Raw genomic sequence first — 11,987 nt, 5'->3', positions numbered from 1 at the left:
GTCATCGGCAAACTTGTTGAGGGTGCACTCAACCCACTGTCCATGTCGCCAACAAAGATGTGAAACAGCACTGGTCCCAGTACTGACCCCCAAGGAATGCCACTTGTCACTGGTCTCCACTTGGACCTTGAGCTGTAGACAGCAACTCTTTTGAGCGCAACCATCGAGCCAATTCCTTATCCACCGACTAGTCCACTGTCAAATCCATGTCTCTCCAATTTAGGGACGAGGATGTCATGCAGGACAGTGTCAAATGCTCTGCACAAGTCCAGGCAGATGATGTTAGTTGCTCTTCCCTTATCCACCAATGCTGTAACACCATCGTTGAAGGGGTTAATATTAATTTCTAAAGGAAGGGCATGAAACTAGAGAATTCAGTATTGAAGGAGAAAATGAAATAGAGTAACTGATTTCCCTTCTCATATTCTGCCCGTGACAATGTTGGCAAGAAGATAGACAACCCATAAACCCCAAACATCTGGGACAGTCATTAACAGTTTCATTAACATAATCACATGCCAGAAAGTCTTTAAGAACACTAGAAAAGAATATCCACACTTACACCCAGATTTGGGGCATGGTGGGTTGTTGTTTTTAAGGGGTAACAAAATACCTAAGAATAGACACATCAACGCTTTAATAAGAAAATGAGGATTTCTGTCTGGAAAAGTATTTGACTCATGGGAAAGGGATAGCTCGTCATCTGGCATATAACCCCACCTTTGGTTGTGTAACCCAGTGAAGCCTTTGACCCTTTTACTATTGGTACTTCTTCATTTCTCTGGGAATTTGCACATGAGGCTAAATGAAACATTTTTTCGCCTAATCAGCTGCAGAAAAAGAAAAGAAGAGAAAACTGAAAGTTCAAGGATTAAATGACGACATAACTCAGCATTAAAGAACTCTGTCACCAAGGGTTGCCAGTAAACACCAGCACGTTCAGTTACAACTGCCTAATGTCTGTTCCTATTTGTTTATGAACTGGAACGTCAGATTTTCATTACAAGGCATCAAAGCCTCCCTTCTTCATCCTGTTCTACCCAAGGAGATAACAAACAACCACTTGCAAAATACTGATTCATATGAAGAAGTGTAAAGGCATGAAAAACATTCTGCTGCCTTTCTGGTTTAGGAGAAACACAGTTGTACCACAAAGATCAGAAATAGTTAGATCAGATCTCCTCAGAAAAGGGGAGGGAATGGGAAGAAGTCTTGCATCGCTGTCTTCTGAGAGGCCAGCAGAGCCACAAGGTACTTCCTATGTAGGGTGGACAGTAAATCATCCATAGCTGGGCTTGTCGGATTCAATCGGAACTGGCACATATATTAAAACCAGGACCAGAGCTTGTGAAATGATCTCATCTTTTCATATTGCTTCTTCCTTACACTCTTCTTCCACAGTAGCAGCATTTTTCTTATTGTGTAACTGATTTAAAGGGTCTGAGGGGAAGACAAATCTGTAACAGATCCTGGCTGTGTCTTTGCGATCTTACTTTCATTTCCCTAATGGCTCTATTGTAATTAGATTTGCAAAACCAGCAAAAGGTCTCATTTTGAATAGCAACAGCTGTTGACATCAAGATTACATTGAATAATTTACTGGTTTAATTTTAGCTGCTAAACAATAAGAGCCTCTTGTCAAAGATTATTTCACTGGCTGAAGTTTTCTTTTTTTCTCCCCTGGCTGCCTCTCCCTTTCTTTGTATGCTGGACACCACCAACCAGCTCATCAAAAAGACATTTGTAACTTATGTGGCCCACGCAAAACAATAGTTGTGTATGTGAACACTATTATTTGTTGCACAGATTCTTAATTCTGGCTCAGATACACAGGCTGTATATTTCCAAAGGTAACAAATGATTTTGGGCACTTAGACGGGACTCGAGAAATTGATGCTCAGGCTCAGACTCCTGTATAGAGTCTGGTTTCAGAGAAACCTTTTGTATCAGTCCCTATACAAAAATGAGGGCAATAACACTTTCGCCTCATGTTAGTGCTGACGGATTAGTTCACCAATAACAAGGAGCAGAGACGAGAATTCTGTCAACGAGTAAATACTAAAACTAAAGTCATTTTACAGGCCTACACTTATGTAAATATCAATGGCAGCATTTGCTACAAACCAGTGCTAGCAAGAAGGAAAGCTGAGAGTGTTGCTGTGAAAAGTTGTTCTCTATGGTTTTCAAAAGGCGTGTAAGCTTTTTTTCTTATAAGCTGCTGGACATTCATGACTCGTGAGAGACCTGAAAATCAAAGGTTACATTACTGCTGCACACACTCTGTTTTCAGGAGTGGGACAAGTGCTTTACCAAGCCAAACTGTATGTAAATCATCATGTGCTATAAACAGTAAACAGGATAGCTCACTTCACAGAATTTGCACTTACCCTTGCGTGCAGTTTGGATGACATGGATGGCACTCACGATCCTCGTCGGCGTATTTGAAAATGAAGCTGTTGGCCCCCTGTAAGCCATCAGGACATTTTTCCACACAATTTGGACCATCCTTAAAATGGAAACACTTTGTGCAGTGGTCAGGTCCCTGGAGAGCGTGGAATAAAGAAATGCAGTGCATTCAAGTTATTCTGTCTTTTCCCACTGCACTAAAATTGCAGGTCCTAGATTGACAGCACTCTCAGCAATAACTCTACTAGCACTTCTTTCTCAACGAACAGTGAATTAGCTGCATGGTTCCAGTCTCTATTAAGGAGCAGTAAGACATGGTGCTTTTGGCCATAAGTTTATTCTGTAGAGTGTAAGACTAAATGCCAGCTTCTAGACAGATTTCTCAATATTATTGGTGTGCTTAATACACTTGAACTCTGAGAAATTTCCCACGACTCTGTTCAATACTGAACCACATTTGCAAAGCAGCTGCAATAGCCTTTAGGATCCCCTACCTCTGCACTCCAGAATTATTTTCCACACTGCATTCCCCGTGTGGTAGCTGGTCACAATAATACTGAAGAACTACAAAATCTCCTTTTTCTTAACACATATGTAGACTATGCTATTACAAATTACAAACCAAGGCTCCTGAACGATGTAAAAGTAAAATTTTAAAGCTGTGATGATAAGCCAGTGTATAACCAAATCTGGTGTTCAGGTTGAGCACTAGTCTAGAATTTTTGTCCATGAGCCTGCTACAAATCCAAATTTCCCTCATGGATTGAATGCTTGAAACAGTAGCTTCTTGTTTCACTGTTGTGTTGCAGAAAACACAGTATTGCAAGAAAAATGATTGTCTTTTTTTCTGTTCAGTAGGTTAAGTCACAAAAATAAGGAAATATGTTATGGGTTAATTTTTCTCAACAATGAAGAGCCTAAAATACAACTCCTCATTGCCCAGGACACTTGTGACTTTTAATCATGGCAATATACAAGAGACCAAAAGAAAGAGATAACTTCTGTCTCACAAAAGAACAATAATCTTTGAAAGAAGACTCTCTGGCTGTTGTGAAAATGACAGCCACAGCTAACATTCATTTAGGATGCATGAGAAAAATTCTCTATCAAAACAATCTAAAAGGCTATGTTAAAAAAAAAAAAAAAAAAAAAAAAGAACAAAACCCAAACCCCAACATATTGGTCAAGTTAACTGAGAGATTCCCACACTTTTTTGTTGAAAAGTAACTGAAGTTGTAGTAGAACAGGACAGAAGTGAGTTCAAAGAATAAAAACAGCAACAAAGAGTACACTCAAATCACAACTACATGCTGTCATTTAACAATTTTGTGTATCTGTACCACTAAGGCATTAATACAACTCAGGAAAGAAAAGGACACTACTTTTTAAACCACTTTCTTAAGGAGGCCGATCCAAGGAAGTTTATTCCCAGCATCAATTTAACCAATTTAGAGAATTCTTTGCCTAAATAAGGAACATGCATATTTTTAACATTAATTTTCAATAGCCACTTTAAAGTCTGTAAGTGGAAAATGCCTGTGCTTTAGCACACTTTAACAAGCTAGTCCATAACACAGCAAATTTTGTTCTTACCGGCCCATAGCATGTGATCATATTTTCTTCCATCTTTTCACACTGGGGATCACACTCCACACAGACAGACCCATTTGCAAATTCTCGAAATTCCCTAAGAAAATATTTTGCAGGCAGGTTAGGAGAAAGCAAAAGTGAGACTGAAACTGAGACAAAATGGGGAGCTTTTCACCTGGTGGAAATCATTTCAGCTTTACTAAGGTCAGCCAACTGTGCCAGGTGAGATCACTTCTCTTAATGACATTATGCTGCTTTACACCAGCTGAAAACCAGGCCCCATCAGCAACCTCAAGTAGACATCTTGTTTACCAGTTTAAAACTAGAGTGCTTTTTTTTCTCCTCTTTCCTTAAGAAATAAGGACCTCATTAACTCATTTCTTGATTTTTATCTATGGAATTGCCCCTCATGGCTCAGATTCGGAAGCCACTTGTTACATGTGAGACATCACTATCAGATAGGTAGGATTAGAAAAAGCATTGATCACAGTACTGTTCTTGTCTTAGTTAAATCTCTTCACACATGCCTGTTTTAAAGCCCATTCTTCAAAAGGCTCATAACTCCTTCATCAACAACAATTCTAGACTGAAGTCTGAATCTAAAAAATGTCAAAAAAATACTTTTGCTCCTTTATTTCATGTATGCACAAGAAACTATCACCCAAATGATTTATTTTTTTATTAACCACCTATAAGGGGTGAAAAAGCAGTGATAGCAGGTAGGATTTCTTCCATCAAACACCAGGTGTCTCATTTCAGCTTTCAGTTGCCACTCACAAAAAAACTTTCAGCACCTTCTCAACACACCTTCTTCTAGGCTGGCATGAATTAACACCTGAACAGGTCACTTCTACTAAACAGAGAGAATCTATGTAACTAGCTCAGACTGGAGACCTAAACTTTGCAGATGGATCCCATCTTGTTGCATTAACCAGTTAAATATTTGCATTAAACAGTTAAAGACATGCTGCACACTCATGTTAGTGGGGTCTAGTTAACTCATCCATGTTCTCCCTCTGCTCGTCTATAGCCATTAGGATCTATCACAACAATACAGCTGAGGAAAACCTCACTTGATTGCAGCAAGTGAGCTCACCCTTCTCTGGCTTTGGAGATAGAGTTGTCCTGTTGAGGATTAATACAGAAGTCAAATACATCTGACCCTACCCTGAAGTACTGTTGCTGCCCTGAGAGATGAACGTGCAGAGCTCTCAAACAAACAAATGAAAAACTTCCCCCCAAGCCCAGGTCACAAATCACTTCACATATTTCAGAAGGAACTGAGCCTGTGGAAAGTGTAAATACCATTCATTGATCAGAACATCCCGATTTGAGGGCTGGTCATGAAAGCCTCCTTGTAATCTTACTGCGATAGGCTTCATGGTGACACCAGCCACCAAATGTGGTCCAACATACTGTGGTGCATATGAGAACACAACTGTGGTCTGCAACTCTTCTTTTTACTTTTTTTTTTTTAAACATTTTTGGGGGCAGAGGGGAAGGGCTTTTAGGCATATAAACCTGTACTCTGACAAGATTTTTTTTTGCATGTATTCTCCAGATAGAAGAGTTTGTAATATTTTCACATGTATATGGCAGTTCATTCAACTCTTTCCATACCAGTTACATGAGTTGGTATCCAAGGCCGGAAAAGAAAGAGAAAGAAACCATAGAGTGATCTTATTTTCAATTAGCAGTTTGAACTGAATAAGGTAATGAAAATAATTTAGTTTTTTTTTTTAATCTTGACTTTAAATGAGGTGCCAGGAACCTTGGAAGGGAAATTCCACCTGCTTCACTCCACAGCCTAATGATGAATGTCTTCTGCTGCAGCTAATATAAGCAGTTCAGCTCTATCTTTGTGTTTTAAGTCAGACTCAGCCACCTTGGCTGTGCTGTATGTAGGTTTTCCTCCACCCATCATCCAGAAAAGATGATGCACATGCACTAGTGGGAGAAGGAAGGGGGGAAGAACTCATGTTGGTTTTATTATTTATATTTGTGTGTACACATACATAGTGTACTAGGAAAAAAAAAAAAAAAAGAGAGTGAATTTTCCTACTCGGAGGTCCTTATTCTTTATCATGTGCCTAAATCTAACTAATGTGAAAGAACATAATTGTATCTGTTTCAGAATAGGGGTGGCAATATTCAAGTAGGGCTAAATGGTGGGGTTTTTAGTGTTCACCTAAATCAAATTGTTCACATCATCAGGAATGCAAAAGGTGCAACAAACTTTTGATGTTGTGTGAAAATTTTAGTCAGCAAAATACTAGGTAAAGCCTTCTACACATTTGGAAACACCTAAAATTTATCCTACGATATATTTCACTGAAAATCAGTAATATTGGCAATGGAGAACAGATTAATGTAAAACCAAAATAACTTACTCATCAAAGTCCTGAACAACATAGTCAACAACGTTACGGGAAAAGTGCAAGGGAAATATCTTACCCATCATACAGGTTACAAGAGTCTATGCAGGTCCTTCCCCTGATGAAGCGCTTGCAGGAGAGACACTGGTCTGGCCCTGGCCCCCAACAGCCATCACTTGAGCATAACTCGTTACACACCATTCCATCAGCAGCTGCAGAGAGACAGCAGACTATCATTAATTTACATAGTCCTCTGAAATGCAAAGGAAAACATTTCATTCAGCATTCTGCCACACTCAGGGATGTCAACTGAACATTCAGTTTTTCTCGAAACAGAATAGAGAAAAAACAGAAAATTGTCATCACAGCACTACATATACACAATGTGCACTCACAGATTGACACTTCTGGTCTGTTCCTTTCAGAAAGGATATAGTAGAGTAAGAAAAAGCCTTAAGAGCACTGCACGGATGATCAAAACCAGAGAAGAGCTTCTATACAAAGAATAAGCATATGAGTAGCCTTCGATATGGGTGAGAAAGGACATGATAAAGGTCTGTAAAATCGTGAATGACAAGATGAAGATAACTAAGCATGAAACAATTGTTCATTGCTTCTTCCAGGACCCTCATGGGTATTCAAGACAGGAACCCAATAGGGTTCAGAACTGAGATTTTTCTTCATAGAAAGTATAGATCAAGCTGCAGAATTCCCTGACACAGGACATGGTAAATGCCAAAAATTTAAAGGATTTGAAAAATCAATTGTCCAAATCCAGAGAAGGGCTATTAAACTAAAACATAAAACACTACCTCTGAATTGAGGATGCCCTGAAATAAAACATGGATGGTGGGGGGAAAGTCAAAGAAAAGTGATCATTAACTGCATTTTTTGAAACTGTTTATTGCAAAAGAACCTGAAGACCCAAAGAGCCTTTATATTAACACACCCCCCCATAACACATAAAATAAACACTGGTCCCTGTCTCAGAATGAAAATTCAGTTTAAATAAACAAAATGAAAAAAGGATGAGAGAAAAGGTTCTTTCAAACAATGTAATTAATTCTCTATTTTTATTTTATATAAATCCTTCTCTACATAAATATCTGTGACAGATGGAGAAAATAAGCAAAGAGCAAAAGGAAACACATGTTATCTCTCCAGCACTTGAACAAAGTCCAGTTGCACAAATTCAGCCAGACCCTGGCACGTGAAAGGGTAGATCTCTTAATTTCATTTCACTCTTGCATGATGAAATGTTTTATGCAAATGGTTACATACTAGACTGAGTAGATTAAAATAGCAAAGGTCTGAAATGTCAGAGATGGCAAATATATAAACACTTGTTTGGGGTTTTTGGCTTTTTACACCACCGGAAACAGCATGAGGGTAGTGTCAAATAATAAATTAAAAATAAGTTTGCTGGTAGAATTCTACCACTGCCTCCAATGCTGTAGCAAATATACCTAGGCAGGAATAAAAACAAACACAATGAATACACCCATAAAACAGCAACTATGTATGCCCAGCACACATTTGAAGAGGGACAATAGCAAAACCCACAGAAAATCTTTTTGCAAAAATCCCTCTGGCAGCTTTACATTAAATAAAATCTGGGGATTGATGAGGACCAGACTGAGAGCTTATGGGTCAGGATTAAGGGGAGGGCAGGGAGAGCTGATGTTACAGTGGGGGTCTGCTACAAGCCACCTGACCAGGAAGAAGGAGTGGACGAGGCCCTCTACAGACAGATAGGAGCAGCCTCAGGTTCACAAGCCCTGGTCCTCATGGTGGACTTCAACCAACCCGATACCTGTTGGAGGACAACACATCAGGGCATAAGCAATCCAGGACGTTCCTGAAGTGCATTGATAACTCCCTTCTCCAAGTGATAGAAGAACCAACAAGGAGAGGGGCCATGCTCGAGCTTGTTCTCACCAACAAAGAGGGGCTGGTGGGGAACATGAAGCTCAAGGGCAGCCTTGACCACAGTGACCATGAAATGGTGGAGATCAAGATCCTTAGGGCAGCGAAGAGGGAGCACAGCAAGCTCACTACCCTGGACTTCAGCAGAGCAGACTTTGGCCTCTTCAGGCATCTGCTTGTGTATCATGGAATAAAGCCCTGGAGAGAAGAGCTTAACCAAGAGAGGGAATATGAACCAAGAAAGGTGGTTTATATTCAAGGATCACCTCCTCAAAGCTCAGGAGCAATACATGCCTACAAACAGGAAGTCAGACAAAAATGCCAGGGACCTGCATGGATGAACAAGGAGCTCCTTCCTGGACAAGCTCAAACAGAAAAAGGAAGCCTACAGAGGGTGGCAGCAAGGATTGGTAACCTGGAAGAAATACAGAAAAATTGTCTGACCAGCTACGGATCAGGTTAGGAAAGCTAAAGCCCAAACAGAATTAAATCTGGCCAGGGATGTCAAGGGCAACAACAAAGGGTTCTACAAGTACATGAGTGGTAAAAGGAAGACTAGGGAAAATGTGGGCCCTCTCCTGAAGGAAACGGGACACCTGATCACCTGGGACATGGACAAGGCTGAGGTACTCAATGACTTTTTGCCTTAGTCTTCACCAGCAAGGGCTCTAGCCACTCCACACAAGTTGCAGAGGGCAAAGGCAGAGGGACCCAGAGAATGAAGAACTGCCCACTGTAGGAGAAGATCAGGTTTGAGACTATCTAAGGAACCTGAAGGTGCACAAATCCATGGGACCTGATGAAATACATCCGCAGGTCCTGAGGTAACTGGTGCATGAAGTTGCTAAGCCAATATCCATCATATTTGAGAAGCTGGGCCAGTCCAGTGAAGTTCCCACCAACTGTAAAAGGGGAAACGTAAAGTCCATTTTTATAAAGGCGAAAAAAGGAAGACCCAGAGAACTACAGGCCAGTCAGTCTCACCTCTGTGCCCAGCAAGGTCATGGAGCAGATCCTGATGGAAACCATGATAAGGCACATGGAAAATAAAGAGGTGATTGGTGACAGCCAACATGGCTTCACTAAAGGCCAATCATGTCTGACAAATTTGGTGTCCTTCTACAAGGGGGTTACAGCATTGGTGGATAAGGGAAGAGCAACTAACATCATCTGCCTGGACTTGTGCAGAGCATTTGACACTGTCCTGCATGACATCCTCGTCCCTAAATTGGAGAGACATGGATTTGACAGTGGACTAGTCGGTGGATAAGGAATTGGCTCAATGGTTGCGCTCAAAAGAGTTGCTGTCTACAGCTCAAGGTCCAAGTGGAGACCAGTGACAAGTGGCATTCCTTGGGGGTCAGTACTGGGACCAGTGCTGTTTCACATCTTTGTTGGCGACATGGACAGTGGGTTGAGTGCACCCTCAACAAGTTTGCCGATGACACCAAGCTGTGTGTCAACACAGTGCGGTCAACACTCTGAAGGGAAGGGATAGCATCCAGAGGGACCTGGACAAGCTGGAGAGGTGGGCCCGTGTGAACCTCACGAAGTTCAACAAGGCCAAGTGCAAGGTCCTACATCTGGGTTGGGGCAATCCCAAGCACATACACAGGCTGGGCGGTGAATGGATTGAGAGCAGCCCTGAGGAGAAGGACCTGGGGGTGTTGGTTGATGTGTGAGCTGGCAATATGCACTTGCAGCCCAGAAAGCCAACCGTATCCAGGGTTGTGTCAAAAGAAGCATGGCCAGCACATTGAGGGAGGTGATTCTGCCCCTCTGCTCTGGTTGGACCCCACCTGGAGGACTGTGGCCAGCTCTGGAGCCCTCAACATAAGAAGGACATGGACCCCTTGGAGCAAGTCTATAGGAGGGCTATGAAGATGATCAGAGGACTGCAACACCTCTCCTATGAAGACCAGCTGAGAGAGTTGGGGTTGTTCAGCTTGCAGAAGAGAAGGCTCTTATATCAGACCTTCAGTACCTAAAGGGGGCCACCAGGAAAGGTGGAGAGGGACTGTTTATCGGGGACTGTAGTGACAGGACAAGGGGTAACAGTTGAAAGGGTAAGCTGAAAAGGGTAGATTTAGGTTAGATATTAGGAAGAAATTCTTTACTGTGAGGGTGGTGAGACACTGGAACAGGTTGCCCAGAGAACTCGTGGATGCCCCATCCCTGGAAGTGTTCAAGGCCAGGCTGGATGGGGCTTTGAGCAACCTGGTGTAGTGGGAGGTGTCCCTGCCCAGGGCAGGGGAGTTGGGACTAGATGATCTTTAACATCCCTTCCAACCCAAACCATTCTACAATTCGATGAAAAAGACCGTAGTTCTTTGCACACTATTATTTTACACTTCCTTTAGTAGAGCAGCACAGCTGGATGACTTGAAAAAAAAAAAAAAACAAACCCTATTTTCATTTCAGGATACCTGATGGTGTTGTCTCCACTATCAAGACTGGAACAGTGCAGTTAGGTACTGTCCATTACAATCTACCTTAACAATTACAGAGTATACTGAATTTTATCACCTGAGAAGCACAAAGCCCTTCTAAATCACGAAAGAGTCAGCAGAAAGATGCTTTCTATTCTCCACAGCATTATTTAACACTGCTTATTCTGTGCTGTGGTGTATATAACGTCCCTCATTTTAACCACTGAATATCTGTCATAGCAGCCTCCTGTACAATACAACACACTGCTTCATACAGCGACTCTCTCCTTAATCACTCCTTAATCACCACTTTTGATCATGCCATTTGTTTGATGTTGGCACCATGTTTGCCAAACACATCTTTCTGATCTGTACAGCATACCCAGCCTATGTCCTCTTCTGTTTCCTACAGGGAAATTCCTGCACCTCTATTTGCCTGCTTACATGAAGGAAGTTCATATCACACTGTAGGAGTGCTTTCTTTTGACATACGCTACCTTTCCCATCCTTCATCCCACTGTCATCCTGCTTTCTGACCACTGAATTTATCAAAAAGCACTTCTTACAAAAAAAAAAAAAAAAGCATTAATTGCATGCATGGTTTATCTCTCACAGTCCATGTAGCAAGTAGGCAAGAGGAGTGAAGCTTCTTACGTATTTCCTTTCTTCTTGCAGTAGGACACTGTGCTTTATCAAGATTGAGAATGGCAGATTTTCATCTACTTGTTTCTTTTTCTGCCTAGAACATTTTCATAATTCAGTGCCAAAAACGGACATTTCACCTTTACAAGCAGCATAGGAACCAATCAAAGATTTCATGTCCTGCAGCCCTGGCAGGCAAACTGATCCAAGAACAAGAGATTCACCAGCATTTTTCCTACTTGTACAGCACTGTTGCTGACCCTGCACAGCTCTGCTGTACAATACATGTAATTCAGCAGGTCGATGAGCACTGTCTTATTCAATACAATACTACAGATAACCTCATATGTGAAAAGTCTGCACTTTCATGTGTTATCAAGGCTGGAATCTGGAAAACATAGATTTGGTTTTTTTAATAACACATACACTTTCTTAATGATAACATCCAGAAGGTATTCAGAAGTATCTTTTTGGCTCTTCTTTTGCCTCAAAGCTCTAATCAGGTACAGCCAAACATAAAATAATTAAATGTAGGAGTAATTCCACGTGTTCATTTAATTTCCTTTAAAGTGTATTAATTCTCAGAGATTCCAGCACCGCAAGAGAGACCTGAGCTACT

At 41.3% G+C, this 11,987-nt stretch overlaps 1 protein-coding gene across 1 annotated transcript in view; it reads right to left on the bottom strand.

The window, feature by feature from the left end:
* ERBB4 (v-erb-b2 avian erythroblastic leukemia viral oncogene homolog 4) overlaps positions 1-11,987 on the bottom strand; it is a 419,420-nt gene that overhangs the window by 157,000 nt on the left and 250,433 nt on the right. The window contains exons 13-15 of the mRNA XM_009887598.1: positions 6,451-6,583; positions 4,000-4,093; positions 2,388-2,542 (exon numbers count right to left, since the gene is read on the bottom strand). Of these exons, the coding sequence (XP_009885900.1) occupies positions 2,388-2,542; positions 4,000-4,093; positions 6,451-6,583 (382 nt within the window). The remainder of the gene's footprint in view (positions 1-2,387; positions 2,543-3,999; positions 4,094-6,450; positions 6,584-11,987) is intronic.

This window comes from Charadrius vociferus, unplaced genomic scaffold, assembly GCF_000708025.1.
Source record: "Charadrius vociferus isolate BGI_N301 unplaced genomic scaffold, ASM70802v2 scaffold136, whole genome shotgun sequence".
In the NCBI taxonomy this organism is placed as follows: Eukaryota; Metazoa; Chordata; class Aves; order Charadriiformes; family Charadriidae; genus Charadrius; species Charadrius vociferus.
The sequence above is the reverse complement of the archived record's forward strand: the minus strand, read 5'-3'. Positions and strand labels throughout refer to the sequence as shown.